At 46.4% G+C, this 17091-nt stretch overlaps 1 protein-coding gene across 1 annotated transcript in view; it reads left to right on the top strand.

Moving 5' to 3' along the window:
- Nucleotides 1-17091, top strand: part of LOC144764150 (complement C3-like) — a 604987-nt gene that overhangs the window by 60118 nt on the left and 527778 nt on the right. The window contains exons 3-4 of the mRNA XM_078650287.1: nt 449-611; nt 741-811. Coding sequence (XP_078506413.1) covers nt 449-611; nt 741-811 — 234 coding nt within the window. The remainder of the gene's footprint in view (nt 1-448; nt 612-740; nt 812-17091) is intronic.

The raw sequence follows: 17091 nt of genomic DNA, 5'->3' as shown, positions 1-17091 counted from the left end.
CCTCTTGGAAATAACATCACACATCACGGGACTCTTGACCTTCACCTTAAAGAGAGAAACTGGGGGACTGAAATCTCTGACAGGAGAAACGTAAAATAGCATATATGAAAAGCAAATGCTGTGAAAAAATCCGCCAGTTCCCTCATTTCAGAAATCGGACAGGGGGGCCTGAAAGGAGGGGGACGTTTTGAGGTAGGGACCTCGGGTGCGCTTTGTTCTACCCTCTTTTGTTAAAGAACCACATTCATGATATTCAGAAGTTCTCTGAGGACTGTAATTAGCATTAGTGTAATTTGGATCAAATTACATTACATCGTCGAGAAAGATTAATAGTGTCCTTTTTAAATTGTAACATCAAATGAGAAACATTCTATGTATTTTTCTCGGTAATGGGGGTCACAAGACGACATTATTACTGACACCAATTACGATATTTTTAAATTTCAAGATTCCTGCAGCCCAGATGAATAAGGATGTGAAAATCAACCAGTATGTGTACGTTGAGGCTACTATGAATCAAATTAAACTGGAGAAGGAGGTGCTTGTGTCTATGAACACTGGGTACATCTTCATCCAGACTGACAAAACAATCTACACTCCTGGATCTAGAGGTAAAACAATATATTTTTCACTGTTTAGTTACATGCACTGCTTGATAGACCATCACCTTTATTTCACACCCTCACAAGTCATTTTGCTTACATTATACAATTAGTATGTTATCTTCTTCCTCCCAACAGTGCTTTATCGAATCTTCGCTGCTGGACACAACTTGGAGCCAACCTTTCAAACAGTACAAGTGGAGCTAGTGGTAAGAAATTATTTTTACTGGCTAAGTAATCACCTCTGTCTCACACAGATGGTTGTTTAAAGTTCTGGTTTCTCACCATCTTCATTTACATCAAGAGTGTCTAAAATGTGTCCTGCATGGCTGGATCCATGCCAGAATTTTAGAGTATTCACATAAGATAAAGGTGCAATGAATCTAAATAGTAATCATTTAGATAGTGACTGGTTACCTTGAAATACAGACAAGAGTCTGGCGCACTAGGACCTATGTTGGACACCCTTAATTTAGGCAGCAAAGAAAGATGTCTTTTTAGGCAGGTTAGAAGTAAGCAATCGCACTTTTTACCTTATTGGCTTATCTGACTCTTCCCAGGGCAAGCAATAATTTGTAAGGAAGGGTATATTACCTACCTGCAACAGTTTAGAAGTTTGAGATGTTATGGATAATTGTTCAATTAACTTAAACTGTTGCCTTTTATTGAAAGTAAAAATATGTATTTTATTCTTTTTTTGTGATGCTATATCTGGGGTCGTACCAGCTGTAAGACTTTTAATCACAAATGTAGTTTTCTCTACCAGAAATGGTTGACTTAAGTTTCTCTGTGTGTCTTTTAGAGACGAGTTAGGGATATCTTCTTCCAGTCGTCATCTACACGTGTAGTCAGCTGGTCTAGTTTTGAATCTTAAAAGGTCTGAATAGTAAAACACTGAACAAATAACACCCCTATAAACAGGGGTCCTGCATGTGATTGTATCTCAACAGTCCCAAACATAGCCACAACACACCTTACACAAACGAACATGTCAGTTACTTATAAAATGTAAAAGTGTTGGCTGCAGCAAGAGCCCATCAACACCACCACAGTCACAACATTTCAACTTGAAATGTTTCACACACATAAATCCACAACTAACACACCACTAAGCTAGGTCCACATTGAACGTCAAGAATCGAACACCACAACATTACACCACACACCACTATGTTAGAATGAAATTAACACACCTACCATGAGCCATTTTAAACATAAACCAGAACAAAATGCCCCAGTCACTAAGCCCCAAGCACAATAGACATATCCTGCCCCCAGTCCAAACAAACCACCAGTATGGATGTGTCCCCATAATCAAAACCCACCTTCATAGCCACAAAGCAGTACTTGACTTACACACATATTCCACATCAAAAGCCAATGTCACCTAAAGGGACAACATAGAAGCAGTAGCAAATACATCCAAGGGTAATGTTTGTGTGTGTGTCTTGTACCACACATTTGACTGATGTTTCTGAACCGCAAAAAGCTCATCACTACTGTGGGACCACTGAGGCCACAAAGTACTCATTATACGCTTTTGACAACCGCAAGGCCGGTGCAAAATCACAGGCTGAACCACCGTGCAGGCCATCGCGTTTCTACATGCACAACTCGTGATACAGCGGTGGGACAGCCGCCGTCATAGCAGTGGCAAACAGGGTTCTTTGGTGCGTGGACAGCCAAACTCATAAACAGACTCTAAGACTTCAGTGAGTGATGTGCTTGTTCCACGACCAGCAGCTGCACACAGTTTTTGTATCTGGGGTGAATGTATGACATTGTTCTGCATTCTGTCCATCAACTGTTGTTTTTGCACTTGTCACCCCGAGTGGGACGGGTATGCTCAGACGTGAGTCCCGTGCTCAGACGCAGTTCGGGCTGGACTGTTCCCATGAGGCACAGGGTCAAGGCTGATTTGCATAGGGCCATGTCTGAACTAGGGTGGTGTGGAGTGCAAAAAAATTATGGATTTAGGCCCAGATCTCTGTACTCAGGTGAATGTATGACATTGTTCTGCATTCTGTCCATCAACTGTTGTTTTTGCATTTGTCACCCCGAGTGGGACGGCTATGCTCAGATGTGAGTCCCGTGCTCTCCACACCACTGGAGTCAAGCTGTCCTGGCTGATGACGGCTGATAGCCAGAAACCGGTCCTAGGATGCTTGATTCTGGTCCAGGGAAGACATGGCTTGGCAGTTCGGGCTGGACTGTTCCCATGAGGCACAGGGTCAGGGGTGATTTGCATAGGGCCAAGTCTGAACTGGGGTGGTATGCAGTGCAAAAAACGATGGATGTAGGCCCAGATCTCGGTACTGGGGTGCATGTATGACATTGTTCTGCATTCTGTCCATCAACTGTTGTTTTTGCATTTGTCACCCCGAGTGGGATGGGTATGCTCAGACGTGAGTCCCGTGCTCTCCACACCACTGGAGTCAAGCTATCCTGGCTGATGACGACTGATAGCCAGAAACCGGTCCTAGGATGCTTGATTCTGGTCCAGGGAAGACATGGCTTGGCAGTTCGGGCTGGACTGTTCCCATGAGGCACAGGGTCAAGGCTGATTTGCATAGGACCATGTCTGAACTTGGGTGGTGTGTAGTGCAAAAAATGATGGATTGAGGCCCAGATCTCTGTACTGGGGTGAATGTATGACATTGTTCTGCATTCTGTCCATCAACTGTTGTTTTTGCATTTGTCACCCCGAGTGGGACGGGTATGCTCAGATGTGAGTCCCATGTTCTCCACACCACTGGAGTCAAGCTATCCTGGCTGATGATGGCTGATAGCCAGAAACCGATCCTAGGATGCTTGATTCCGGTCCAGGGAAGACATGGCTTGGCAGTTCGGGCTGGACTGTTCCCATGAGGCACTGGGTCAAGGCTGATTTGCATAGGGCCATGTCTGAACTGGGGTGGTGTGGAGTGCAAAAAACGATGGATTTAGGCCCAGATCTCTGCACTGGGGTGAATGTATGACATTGTTCGGCATTCTGTCCATCAACTGTTGTTTTTGCATTTGTCACCCCGAGTGGGACGGGTATGATCTGACGTGTGTCCCTTGCTCTCCACACCACTGGAGTCAAGCTATCCTGGCTGATGACGGCTGATAGCCAGAAGCCGGTCCCAGGATGCTTGATTCCGGTCAAGGGAAGACATGGCTTAGCAGTTCGGGCTGGACTGTTCCCATGAGGCACAGGGTCAAGGCTGATTTGCATAGGGCCATGTCTGAACTGGGGTGGTGTGGAGTGCAAAAAAACGATGGATTTAGGCCCAGATCTCTGTACTGGGGTGAATCTATGACATTGTTCTGCATTCTGTCCATCAACCGTTGTTTTTGCATTTGTCACCCCGAGTGGGACGGGTATGCTCAGACGTGAGTCCCGTGCTCTCCACACCACTGGAGTCAAGCTATCCTGGCTGATGATGGCTGATACCCAGAAACCGGTCCTAGGATGGCTTGATTCCGGTCCGTGGAAGACATGGCTTGGCAGTTCAGGCTGGACTGTTCCCGTGAGGCACAGGGTCAAGGCTGATTTGCATAAGGCCATATCTGAACTGGGGTGGTGTGGAGTGCAAACAAACGATGGATTTAGGCCCAGATCTCTGTACTGGGGTGAATGTACGACATTGTTCTGCATTCTGTCCATCAACCGTTGTTTTTGCATTTGTCACCCCGAGTGAGACGGGTATGCTCAGACGTGAGTCCCGTGCTCTCCACACCACTGGAGTCAAGCTATCCTGGCTGATGATGGCTGATACCCAGAAACCGGTCCTAGGATGGCTTGATTCCGGTCCGTGGAAGACATGGCTTGGCAGTTCAGGCTGGACTGTTCCCGTGAGGCACAGGGTCAAGGCTGATTTGCATAAGGCCATATCTGAACTGGGGTGGTGTGGAGTGCAAACAAACGATGGATTTAGGCCCAGATCTCTGTACTGGGGTGAATGTACGACATTGTTCTGCATTCTGTCCATCAACTGTTGTTTTTGCATTTGTCACCCTGAGTGGGACGGGTATGCTCAGACGTGAGTTCCGTGCTCGCCACACCACTGGAGTCAAGCTATCCTGGCTGATGACGGCTGATAGCCAGAAACCGGTCCTAGGATGCTTGATTCTGGTCCAGGGAAGACATGGCTTGGCAGTTCGGGCTGGACTGTTCCCATGAGGCACTGGGTCAAAGCTGATTTGCATAGGGCCATGTCTGAACTGGGGTGGTGTGGAGTGCCAAAAAACTATGGATTTAGGCCCAGATCTCTGTACTGGGGTGAATGTATGACATTGTTCTGCATTCTGTCCATCAACTGTTGTTTTTGCATTTGTCACCCCGAGTGGGACGGGTATGCTCAGACGTGAGTTCCGTGCTCGCCACACCACTGGAGTCAAGCTATCTTGGCTGATGATGGGCTGATAGCCAGAAACCGGTCCTAGGATGCGTGATTCTGGTCCAGGGAAGACTGTTCCCATGAGGCACTGGGTCAAAGCTGATTTGCATAGGGCCATGTCTGAACTGGGGTGGTGTGGAGTGCCAAAAAACTATGGATTTAGGCCCAGATCTCTGTACTGGGGTGAATGTATGACATTGTTCTGCATTCTGTCCATCAACTGTTGTTTTTGCATTTGTCACCCCGAGTGGGACGGGTATGCTCAGACGTGAGTTCCGTGCTCGCCACACCACTGGAGTCAAGCTATCTTGGCTGATGATGGGCTGATAGCCAGAAACCGGTCCTAGGATGCGTGATTCTGGTCCAGGGAAGACATGGCTTGGCAGTTCGGGCTGGACTGTTCCCATGAGGCACTGGGTCAAAGCTGATTTGCATAGGGCCGTGTCTGAACTGGGGTGGTGTGGAGTGCAAAAAAATGATGGATTTAGGCCCAGATCTCTGTACTGGGGTGAATGTATGACATTGTTCTGCATTCTGTCCATCAACTGTTGTTTTTGCATTTGTCACCCTGAGTGGGACGGGTATGCTCAGATGTGAGTCCCGTGCTCTCCACACCATTGGAGTCAAGCTATCCTGGCTGAAGACGACTGATAGCCAGAAACCGGTCCTAGGATGCTTGATTTCGGCCCAGGGAAGACATGGCTTGGCAGTTCGGGCTGGACTGTTCCCATGAGGCACAGGGTCAAGGCTGATTTGCATAGGTCCATGTCTAAACTGGGGTGGTGTGGAGTGCAAAAAAAACGATGGATTTAGGCCCAGATCTCTGTACTGGGAGAATGTATGACATTGTTCTGCATTCTGTCCATCAACTGTTGCTTTGCACACAGTGTTGTCGGCATGCTCTACACAAAGTTTTACATCCTGCCTGCATCTGAGGCTTCGAGAATTACCAGTATGTGGCGATTTTTATGCGATGCTTCAAGGGCTTGATTTCTGCCTGGATTACTGCAAGGTCTTTCTCTATGTCCATCCATATGTCAGGCTTCTTTTTCAGGACATTCTCAATATCGAAGATTTTCTGTTCTGTAGTGTCCAACCTTGACACATTCTTACATATTTTGATGGCCATGTTATCAAAACAGTTGTTTAGAGCATCAATGTTGCCATTTATGGATTGGAGGCTCTGCTCCATTGCTTGAAGGAAGGTTTTCACACCTGGGTATGCATCAGGGTCACAGTGACCAGAGCTCTCTGGCTAATTCTGTCCACCCATCAGTTTGCTCATTTATTTGACATTGAAGGGCAGCCTGAACTGCTTATTGTTGGATTTGCACATGCTCCATACATTCAATGATACGCGTCAGCAGCAAGAGCGTCTTAGCTGCCACATGCCTTATTGCCTGACCGACCATTTGGTAGGTAGAGTTTCGAAGCGCTCACTCCTACAGCCTGCTGTAGTAGCAATCTGAGTGACATTTACTGATTCATCATATATGGGTAGATAGCAGAAGCCATGATAATATTCTAGAGCTGATCACAGGTATCAGGTGTTATCATGGGCATGACCATGTAATCTGGGTTAACTGGGTAGTGTGAGACACCAGAGAGGCAGGCACAGATATCTTGTAAGACTTTCACTGGGTCCTGCCCAACACCCACCTCAGTGGGGGCACATGCAAACCCTGTCAGTTTACAAGCACATCTGAGACTTTGCCATGTCAACGGGTGGCTATAACAGTACAGATCATCTCAGGCAGTAACTAACAGGATAGTATCATCAGCGACCACTTCCAAATTGGCCAATATGGCAATGGTCTACTTGTAGGTAAGCAACATTTAAAATAAATGTACACCAACGATCTGTCAGAATAGCTGGACATTTGTCCCATCTCAGGGCCTCAATATGAAGGTATGCTGCAGGGCAATGCAGCAAGGAATGTTGACCAGGAGATTTAGCCATAACATTCATGAAGAGCCCCCAATGGTCCAAAATGGCCTGGACATTTATTTAGCGCAAGTGCTTGCTGCTACGGTAGAGATGGACAGATGCAGCAGGAGGGACCAGTTGCACATGCGTCGGCCATGGCACCAAGAACATGTGGGATGCCTGCAATTGCATAAAAGCCTTGTTTTAGCTCTAGCTGCAGCTGTTGGGTGATTGGAAAATTGATGTGCTGTGGTGTGAGGTGAATTATGGCATTTAGGATAGACGGAAGTGAAGAAATGACGAGATACATTAATAGATTTAGTATATATTTAATACAAGTCCCAGAGCTCAACCTTAAACCACCAGGTTCCAATTAGATAACGACTGGACAGTTCAAACGGTTCTTTACATTCCGACTGGAACAAAGAATAGTAAACAGAGAGAACGGGCATGGAATATACCACATAATATTATATACAACAAAGAAGAATAAATAAGAAAAAGACAAAAGATAATGATAAAATTATAACACAAAGGAAGGGAGAAAACGATGCCTGGGAGTCCCCTGCCACTCATGCTGCGGTGGTCTGGAAGGAGAATGAGGCCAACATGTCTAAAACTGCCAGGCGCCTGGCCTGCAGTGGGATGTTGCAGGCCCTGGCAGTTGGTAGCTGAAGTTGTGGTGAGATCTGATGCAGCAAGCTCACAATGGACGCCCTCCTGGGCGGTAATATCTTATGACCTCTTCCTCCCTGAGCCCAATGAGGGTAGCCCTCTGACAGTGGTTGCGCTCCCTTCTCCTGTGCTGCCTTTGCAGTTGGAGGTGTGGGCGATTGTGATATTCTAGCATTATTGTTGATTTGAACCTGCATCTAGACAGCCCCCATGACTTGAGAATGGGTAATTTCTCAGCTGAACTTGCAGCGTGTCAGATGCTCCAACTGGTCCATGGTCATGCCCACTCCGCTGGCCATTTGCTGGACCCAGTTTTCTCTAACCTTCCTTCCCTCGCAGTTAACACCCCATACCAATGTGCTTCTCTGACCACTATCTGATCCCCATGACACTCTCGGGGTAGAGCCCTCCCAGAGGGTGCTCCAGAAGTTCTCTCTCAAGCGCCCCTGGCACAAATTAAATATTGACCAATTCCATGCCCTCCCCTCTTTGAACACACTCAGCATGCTGGATGATCCTCTGTCCTCTGGACACACTTATTCCTGCTAAGTGGTCTAAGTGCTGTAATACTAAATCTAGTCCTTAGTATAATGACAAGCTCGCTACTGAGCTTAAAGCATGTAAAAGGTTGGAGCGGGCATAGAGATGGGACTATGACCCAATCCTGAAGAGGTGCTATCAGGCAGCCATGAAAATGTATCACAGGGCTATTCAGACAGAACGGGCAGCTGACTTTGCGGACAAGATCAGGAGCAGCAGTAACCCCACCAAAAGTATTTTTTCTACCCACCCAATTCAAATGATAAAATGTGCCTGCTTAACTGCCGATCAATGGCCAAACACGCTGTAGAGATCAGGCTAATTTTAGAAGAAAAAAACCCGTATTTAGTATTTCTGACTGAAACCTGGCTTAGTAGTTGGTTAGACCCAGTGGTGGTCCAGGCACTCCCACCAGGCTATGCTATCCAAAGACAAAATCGGATACTTAGCAGAGGAGAGGGCCTCACCATCATATATAGGGATATAGCTGCCCAATTAATGAGGGGTCGATTTGTGATTGTGAAAGTATTTCTTTCGCTATCGTTTTTTCGCACACCTGCACTTTCACTGGTTTCCTAATTTACCGACCCCCAGGAGCCATCGGACATTTTAATACTGATCTTCCTGAAAATATAGCCAATCTAGTAAGCTCACTGTCCATTTTTTTGGTTTTGGGAGACTTTTTTCATTTTGATGATGTCTCCTCACCTAATGTGGAGGAACTGGTTGACAACTTATGGGCTCTATCCCTTAAATTAAAAGTGAATGGTTCAACCCATCTTAAATTAAAGGTCATTTACTTGACCCTATTTTCATTAACACTAATTTATTAGTCGATAACCTCACCCCATTACCCTGGAGTGACCATTACTTGATATCCTTTTCTTGATCCTCACCGACTAGTGATTCACTAAAGAAACTTAGGCGCAACTGGTCCAGGCTTTCTGTTGAGCTATGGGCAGCCATCCTTAACAACACTCGACCAGGATTAGAAGGAGACCCAGAATCAGCGAACCATGAGTTTAATGAATGGATTGAAGCCTCCTTGGATGTGGTGGTCCCCAAGAAGTTTAGGAATAATAGAAAGGACCTAAAGAGTATAGCATGGTATACTCCCGGTCTTAGAGAATTGAAATTAAAATGCAAACAATCAGAGAGACAGTGGAGGAAAGATTTCTCAGATGAGAAGAAGCACGTTTACAGAGAAGCCATAAAAGTGTACAAATTAGAAATCAGCAAAGCACAATCCAAGTATAACGAAATTAAAATCTCCTCAGCGTCCAACGCTCTGCAAGAAATTTTTAAGATTATTAAAGCACTAACCACTCTACCACCTTCAGCATTACCTGTGGTTGATACTCTAGGACACAGCAATGAAATAGCAGAGTTCTTTCACACAAAGATTCAATCTATTTACCTAGCATTTCCTCCAGCTACCACCTCCTCAATTGACCCCCAGTTGGAGAAAAAGGGAAGCCCACCAGTGACCAGACTGGAGGTCTACCCAACCCTGGATATTAAATCTCCTAAAATCTACCTTAATAAACTAAAATCGGGTTCCCCGAGGGACATGGCCCCACCTACTGTTCTGAACCAAGTTTTTCAAACAGTTGCCCCCACTATTTTAAATCTTATTAATCTGTCTTTGAGAACATGGATTGTCCCCTCCTTATGCAAACAAGCCACGATGAGAGCACTGCTTAAAAAGGCAGGAGCTGACCTGGAAGTGTTTTCCAACTACCGCCCTATTTCACTGCTTCCAGGGATCGTGAAAATTGCAGAAAAACACGGAAACTCCATTTTGTCCATCTATTCAGAAGTTAATGACTGTTTTCACTCACAGCAAACAGGATTTGGCCCCATCAGGGCAGAGAGACTGCTCTGATTGTTGTCGTTGAGGAAGCCAGAAAAATCATGGATTCTGGAAGCTCAGCAGCAATCGTTCTCCTTGGTTCCATGAACCATCAACTGCTGATCTCCAGGACTAGAGAGGCAGGGGTATCGGGAACTGAACTAATGTGGTTGGTGTCTTTTCTAGATCGCCGCTCATTTCAGGTCTTTGAGGACAACTCCATCTCCAAGAGTATGCCATTGAGGTGTGGGGTGCCACAGGGCTCATCTTTGAGCCCCGCCATTTTTAACATTTACATGAGCCAATTTGCCAAAATTGTTGACCCCTTTGGCATACAAATCATTGCATACGCAGACAATACTCAATTGATAGTATACCTTCATCAACCTGGAAACAGTCCAAACAATCTAGCTAACTGTTTGGAAAAACTGTCAGCTTGGATGGAGCGCTCCTTTCTTCAACTAAATAGAGCAAAAACAGACTTGATGTTTCTGGGTAAACCTCTCCCAGTTGGCTCCACCTCCCTATGGCCTAAATGCCTGGGCAGCATACTGACGCCCAAAGATCAAATAAAAAGTTTTGGAGTCTGGCTGGACAATAAGCTAAATATTAAGGTGCAAGCCCAGAAGGTAGCTGGATGCTGCTACGGACTACTCAGAATGGTCAGGAAAGTTCTACCTTTACTGCCCTTTAATGCGAAGAAACTGCTAGTCCAAGCCCTAATTCTTTTTTGCTTGGACTACGCAAATGCCCTTTATTTGGGCTCTCCGTGATCCACAATAGTGAGACTCCAGACAGTTCAGAACTGCGCAGCCAGACTGCTTCTACTTACTCCTGGCAGAGAATCGGCTCGAGCATCTATATACACTGGTTGCCTATTGCAGAGAGGATCCAGTTTAAATCCCTCTGTGTCACCCACAAGAGTATGGCCTCCAAAGACCCACCAATTTTACAGTCAATCATCTCCCCATACCATTCCAGTAGAGTCCTACGTTCAGGAAATAAGCGCATGGCCATAGTACCCAGAATTTATAGGGCCAGAAGTGGAGGCTGACGATTCTCCTACATTGCCTCCAGGAGGTGGAACGCTCTTCCTGACCATATTCGTTTGGAAGAAGACCATTTATCTTTCCGCAGACAGTTAAAGACGTTCTTGTTCCCAGCCATCTAAAGCGTTCACCTGTAAGCTTGGTTCTTAGCGCTGGGAGGCCTTAGGGTAGCCATGCGCTTTATATGTGCCATTTTCATTTCATTTCATTTCTATACTTTAAGATCTTAAATTGGCAGGGGTATCTACAGCCAATGTAAGGTCCCGTTACGATACCTGTACGATTGATACCACAATCGACAGTAGGGTGGAGAGGTGCCTGACCAGCTGGTACGAGTGGACGTGGCTGGTTAAGGTTTCCTGGTTAAAAGATGTCCAATGCTGGTGCAGTGACAGAGTGCTAACCCTGATGAATCTGCCATAAAATGTATTGTGCAGTGAAACATGTTGGTTACAGGTAGTGGTATGCGGCAGTAAGCTACCAGCCTTTTTAATTCAGCAGTGCATACCTTATTCAATAATAAAGTAGTATGGTTGGTGTGACTGTTGATTTTATTGTCACTCTATTGTGTTTGTCACGTTAGGGAGCTATGCTCTGAGCTCCATGTTCAGCACCTTTTGTTTCACATTATTTGTTTCACAATTTGTTTTGTGTTGTGACACCATGGTTTTTTGGAAAAGGAATGGCAACCAATGATGAGAAAGGGGCAAAGTATTGGTAACATCTGCCAATTTCCCCGAGGGTGTTCGCCCGTGAGGTGCCTTCCTCTCCGCCACACATTTTTTTGGGTTTGACGGTTTGTGTGTGGATGGATGTATTGTCCCAATAGGGCAGACATCATAGGGTATGTTGAGTTGAACACACACTGGAATTTCCCATTAGTAGTCACAAACAGTGAATCAGCATTAGTAGGGCATTAGAGAATATATACCAAACCATAGAATTGAGAGGGGGTACGTTTTGAATCTTATGATTGAGGATTCCTACATATGATGTTCTCATGCCTGTTAGATGATTGCTAACTAAAGTCCCGGGTACAGGGGTTTCTTGTGTTTGTAAGGGGTATCTACAGCGCCTTTGACATCGTTAGATGAGCAATGTGAGGCTCTTGCCACCTTCTTTGTTAAGAAGGTGGAAAACATTTATAAGACCTTTACTCAAGCTGCAATGTGTCCTGACCCTGTGTTTAGACACCTTCCTACTCTGTCTCTTGCTGCTTTCCCGACGATCTCCCAGGATGAGCTGTGCATGCTATGTAGCAAGGTTAATTCCAGCTCTCCTGCTGACCCCCCCTTAAGCCTGATCAATTTATGAAATTGCTACCTGTGCTTCTTACACCTCTGGGGCAGGTGATCAACATGTCCCTGTCTATGGCAGTTGTCCCTAGGACTTTGAAGCAAGCAAGGGTTGTCCACCTACCAAAAAAAAAACACCCTTGATACAGCTAAACCAGAGAACTTTCATCCTATTCTCTCCTGCCGTGGGTATCCAAAGTTTCTGAGGCCTACATTAATTCCATCTTGACAGGATTTTTGTAAGATAATAACATACTACACCCCTCTCAGAATGGCTTTTGCCCGGGTCACATCACTGAGTCTGCTCTCCTAGCTGTGACCAAACATCTGAGGGTAGCACTAGATGCGGGACGCACTTCAGCACTGATTTAAGTGCCGCGTTTGACACGGTTTCCCACCAGATCCTGCTGCAATGGTTGGAGGAGGCGGGCATTGTGGGCTCTGCCCTGGACTGCTTTGTCTCTTTTCTCTCTGAGAGGACCTTCCAGGTAACGCCCCCCCCCCTTTTGCCTCCATGATCCATACTATTAAGCAAGGTGTGCCACAGGGTTCAACTCTGAGCCCAACGCTTTTCAACTTGTATGTCCGACCGTTAGCAGCTGTGGCTAGGAGAAGAGGGCTTACTGCAGTATCATATTCAGATGATACACAGCTGGAAGTAGCTCTCTCTGATGATCGCAGCTATCGCTAAGTGGATGACTGCAAACTGCCTCCAACTCAATGCCAGCAAGTCTGAGGTTTTGCTGGTAGGGAGAGACTCTAGCTGTGGAGTGAATGCTGGCGGCCTGCTACCCTGGGCTGTGCACCCACCCCCAAACAGGTGGTAAAAAATCTAGGTGTCTTGGTTGACTCGGCCCTTAGCTTCCAGGTCCAACTAAGAAAGTGGCAGGGACCGGTTTTGGTATATTGGGGGGCTCAAACCGCTGCAGTTTTTTTTCGATCCGTCCATCAGGCAGGTTATTGTTCAGGCTTCCATTCTGTCGAGACTGGATTATGCTAGCTATCTCTACCTGGGGATGAATAAGACTGAAATCCTGATATTGCAGAGGGTCCAAAACGCAGCTAGAACTCGGTGGCCAGATGCATAGAGTTTAAGTCCCTCTGCATTGCTTTTAACATTTTTAATTTCTCTTCTCCTGGCATTTTAGCCAACCTACATTTACCGTATTCACCTACCCGCTCGATGGGTCAACATCTGGCAGTTGTTCCCTGGTGAGGAGGGTAAGTGCTGTTGGGTGCTCCTTCCGTACACTGGCAGCCAAATTCTGGAACTCTCTTACAATACATATCCGCTGCATGAATAATTACCTGCCATTTTGTAAGGCTATTAAAACTCACCTGTTCACTCCGCTATAGGCCCTGCTTTTGTTAGTAGCCTCCTAATTTCTTCTATCAGCGCTGGGACGCCCCTTTGCCGGGGCAGCTGTGCGCTTTATAAAGGTATAACAGAACATTTGGGCTGGTGGTGGGTGTTTCCTTCTTGGTGCAACTCCCAGTTGCAAGATCGAAAGGTCCATGGTTTCAGATTTGAAGGCAGACTGTTCTGCCAGCCTTGTCTTTTATTGCAACAGGACATAAGTCATTTACTAAGCATGGGTTTGTTAGGCGCAGGGATTGCAACGCAATTTTCAATCTGCATGACGCAGTCTGAGGATGCGTCAGCTCACATAATACTTGTAAATATCCTTGCGCTGTATTGTTGTAGAAATTACTTTAGCATGCCTACCTTACTTACGTGTCACAGCAGGTTGTGACCCTGATTCATTCTGACGCAGGTCTCTCGTATCTGTTGCATCTTCCTAGATGCGTCAGTTTGTAAATATGGCGTACAAAGACCCGCTGATGCATCACCAAAAGTGCTGCAACAGCGGCACAAGGGCCTTGTAATAATACCCCTATATTTTCAGGCCATTTTTGCTTCACTGAAAAAATATCGATGTCCAAAATGTAGATGTAAAAATATAGATGAAAAAATATAGAATGCAAAAATATCGCCTCCCTATACTTAAACAGGTAAGTACAAAAATATCCCCCAAAAATATTGATGTTGAAAATATAGTTGTGCAAAATATCGATTTTTGTTTATATATAAAATAAAATAAGAAATAAGAAATACATTAAATAATAACATGTTTTCTTTTAAATAAAGTAGATTTAATATACATTTTAACAAATAAACATAATTAAAAAAGTTAAAGGGAAAGGGAAAGAGCTGAACGAGGTCCGCTTGTCTCCCAAATGAAATGGATGCAAAAAGGCAGACTTCACCAAAGAAAGCAATACACGAACAGGAACTCGAAGTCCCAGAAGGCTTTTCCTTAATGCACCAGAGCAAGCCCACCAGGGGGCGGAAAAAGCATTAATAAGGACTGATTGCTCCTGCACGTAATCCCCGCCTCTTTTGCACAACAGCCTGTGAACAAGAAGCAAGTTAGCTTCGAAAAGCGACAGGCATTTGCAATGGATTTTGTAGCATGCTGACCTGCTGTAATAAAGGACTCTTCGAAAATCAAAAGGAGCCCAACCTGTTATTGAGTGCATTCCAAGCAGCTGGCACAGTTTTTTCCTGATATATATATATATATATATATATATATATATATATATATATATATATTGCCAACGACGTCTCCTCCCCAAGAAAGAAACAGGCAGCACGCGGGGCTTGTGGAACATCCGCCTTTAATTTTCATCAGACCATGGGCATGACACGTTTTGGGGGTTTTTCCTTTCTCAAATGCCCCCCTGGTCGAGTTATGTCTCTGCTTGCAGTTCCCAATTGTCAGTTATTTATTGTCCATCCCACCTCCTGAAGTAGTGTGGGTTACCTGACAACCATGGCATGGATCCGCCTCGGCTTTTAATGGTAAACTGCATTTCCCAGCATGCAGCATTGTAAGCATGCCGGCGGCGAATTCATTTACCGGCCAAATTTCTTGTGTTGGGTAGCCGGTGTGTCATGTCGTCTGGCGGGAGCTGTAATGCTGGTTCGGGGTTCAGGTGATGACATCCACACTCCTCTCCCCCTTCCTCGCACTTCAGGCTGTACTGGAGACGGAAACGCCTATGAAGTAGGGGCGCAACTCCATGCAGGTATGGACTGTATATACAGCATTCTCCAATGCAGGCTTGATGCGGGGTAGTCCGAGGGTCTACCTGTTTGCGACCCCCTTTGGACACTTGTGGGGGGTGCACACCTTGCGCGCGGTCCAGCACACGTGCCAAACACTTGCAACGCGCTAAATATTGCCAACGACGTCTCCTCCCCAAGAAAGAAACAGGCAGCACGCGGGGCTTGTGGAACATCCGCCTTTAATTTTCATCAGACCATGGGCAGGACGCGTTTCGGGGGTTTTTCCTTTCTCAAATGCCCCCCTGGTCGAGTTATGTCTCTGCTTGCAGTTCCCAATTGTCAGTTATTTATTGTCCATCCCACCTCCTGAAGTAGTGTGGGTTACCTGACAACCATGGCATGGATCCGCCTCTGCTTTTAATGGTAAACTGCATTTCCCAGCATGCAGCATTGTAAGCATGCCGGCGGCGAATTCATTTACCGCCCAAATTTCTTGTGTTGGGTAGCCGGTGTGTCATGTCGTCTGGCGGGAGCTGTAATGCTGGTTCGGGGTTCAGGTGATGACATCCACACTCCTCTCCCCCTTCCTCGCACTTCAGGCTGTACTGGAGACGGAAACGCCTATGAAGAAGGGGCGCAACTCCATGCAGGTATGGACTGTATATACAGCATTCTCCAATGCAGGCTTGATGCGGGGTAGTCCGAGGGTCTACCTGTTTGCGACCCCCTTTGGACACTTGTGGGGGGTGCACACCTTGCGCGCGGTCCAGCACACGTGCCAAACACTTGCAACGCGCTAAATATTGCCAACGACGTCTCCTCCCCAAGAAAGAAACAGGCAGCACGCGGGGCTTGTGGAACATCCGCCTTTAATTTTCATCAGACCATGGGCATGACGCGTTTCGGGGGTTTTTCCTTTCTCAAATGCCCCCCTGGTCGAGTTATGTCTCTGCTTGCAGTTCCCAATTGTCAGTTATTTATTGTCCATCCCACCTCCTGAAGTAGTGTGGGTTACCTGACAACCATGGCATGGATCCGCCTCTGCTTTTAATGGTAAACTGCATTTTCCAGCATGCAGCATTGTAAGCATGCCGGCGGCGAATTCATTTACCGGCCAAATTTCTTGTGTTGGGTAGCCGGTGTGTCATGTCGTCTGGCGGGAGCTGTAATGCTGGTTCGGGGTTCAGGTGATGACATCCACACTCCTCTCCCCCTTCCTCGCACTTCAGGCTGTACTGGAGACGGAAATGCCTATGAAGTAGGGGCGCAACTCAATGCAGGTATGGACTGTATATACAGCATTCTCCAATGCAGGCTTGATGCGGGGTAGTCCGAGGGTCTACCTGTTTGCGACCCCCTTTGGACACTTGTGGGGGGTGCACACCTTGCGCGCGGTCCAGCACACGTGCCAAACACTTGCAACGCGCTAAATATTGCCAACGACGTCTCCTCCCCAAGAAAGAAACAGGCAGCACGCGGGGCTTGTGGAACATCCGCCTTTAATTTTCATCAGACCATGGGCATGACGCGTTTCGGGGGTTTTTCCTTTCTCAAATGCCCCCCTGGTCGAGTTATGTCTCTGCTTGCAGTTCCCAATTGTCAGTTATTTATTGTCCATCCCACCTCCTGAAGTAGTGTGGGTTACCTGACAACCATGGCATGGATCCGCCTCTGCTTTTAATGGTAAACTGCATTT

This window comes from Lissotriton helveticus, chromosome 1_1, assembly GCF_964261635.1.
Source record: "Lissotriton helveticus chromosome 1_1, aLisHel1.1, whole genome shotgun sequence".
In the NCBI taxonomy this organism is placed as follows: Eukaryota; Metazoa; Chordata; class Amphibia; order Caudata; family Salamandridae; genus Lissotriton; species Lissotriton helveticus.
Note: the sequence above shows the minus strand (reverse complement) of the source record. Positions and strands in the feature narration are given on the sequence as shown.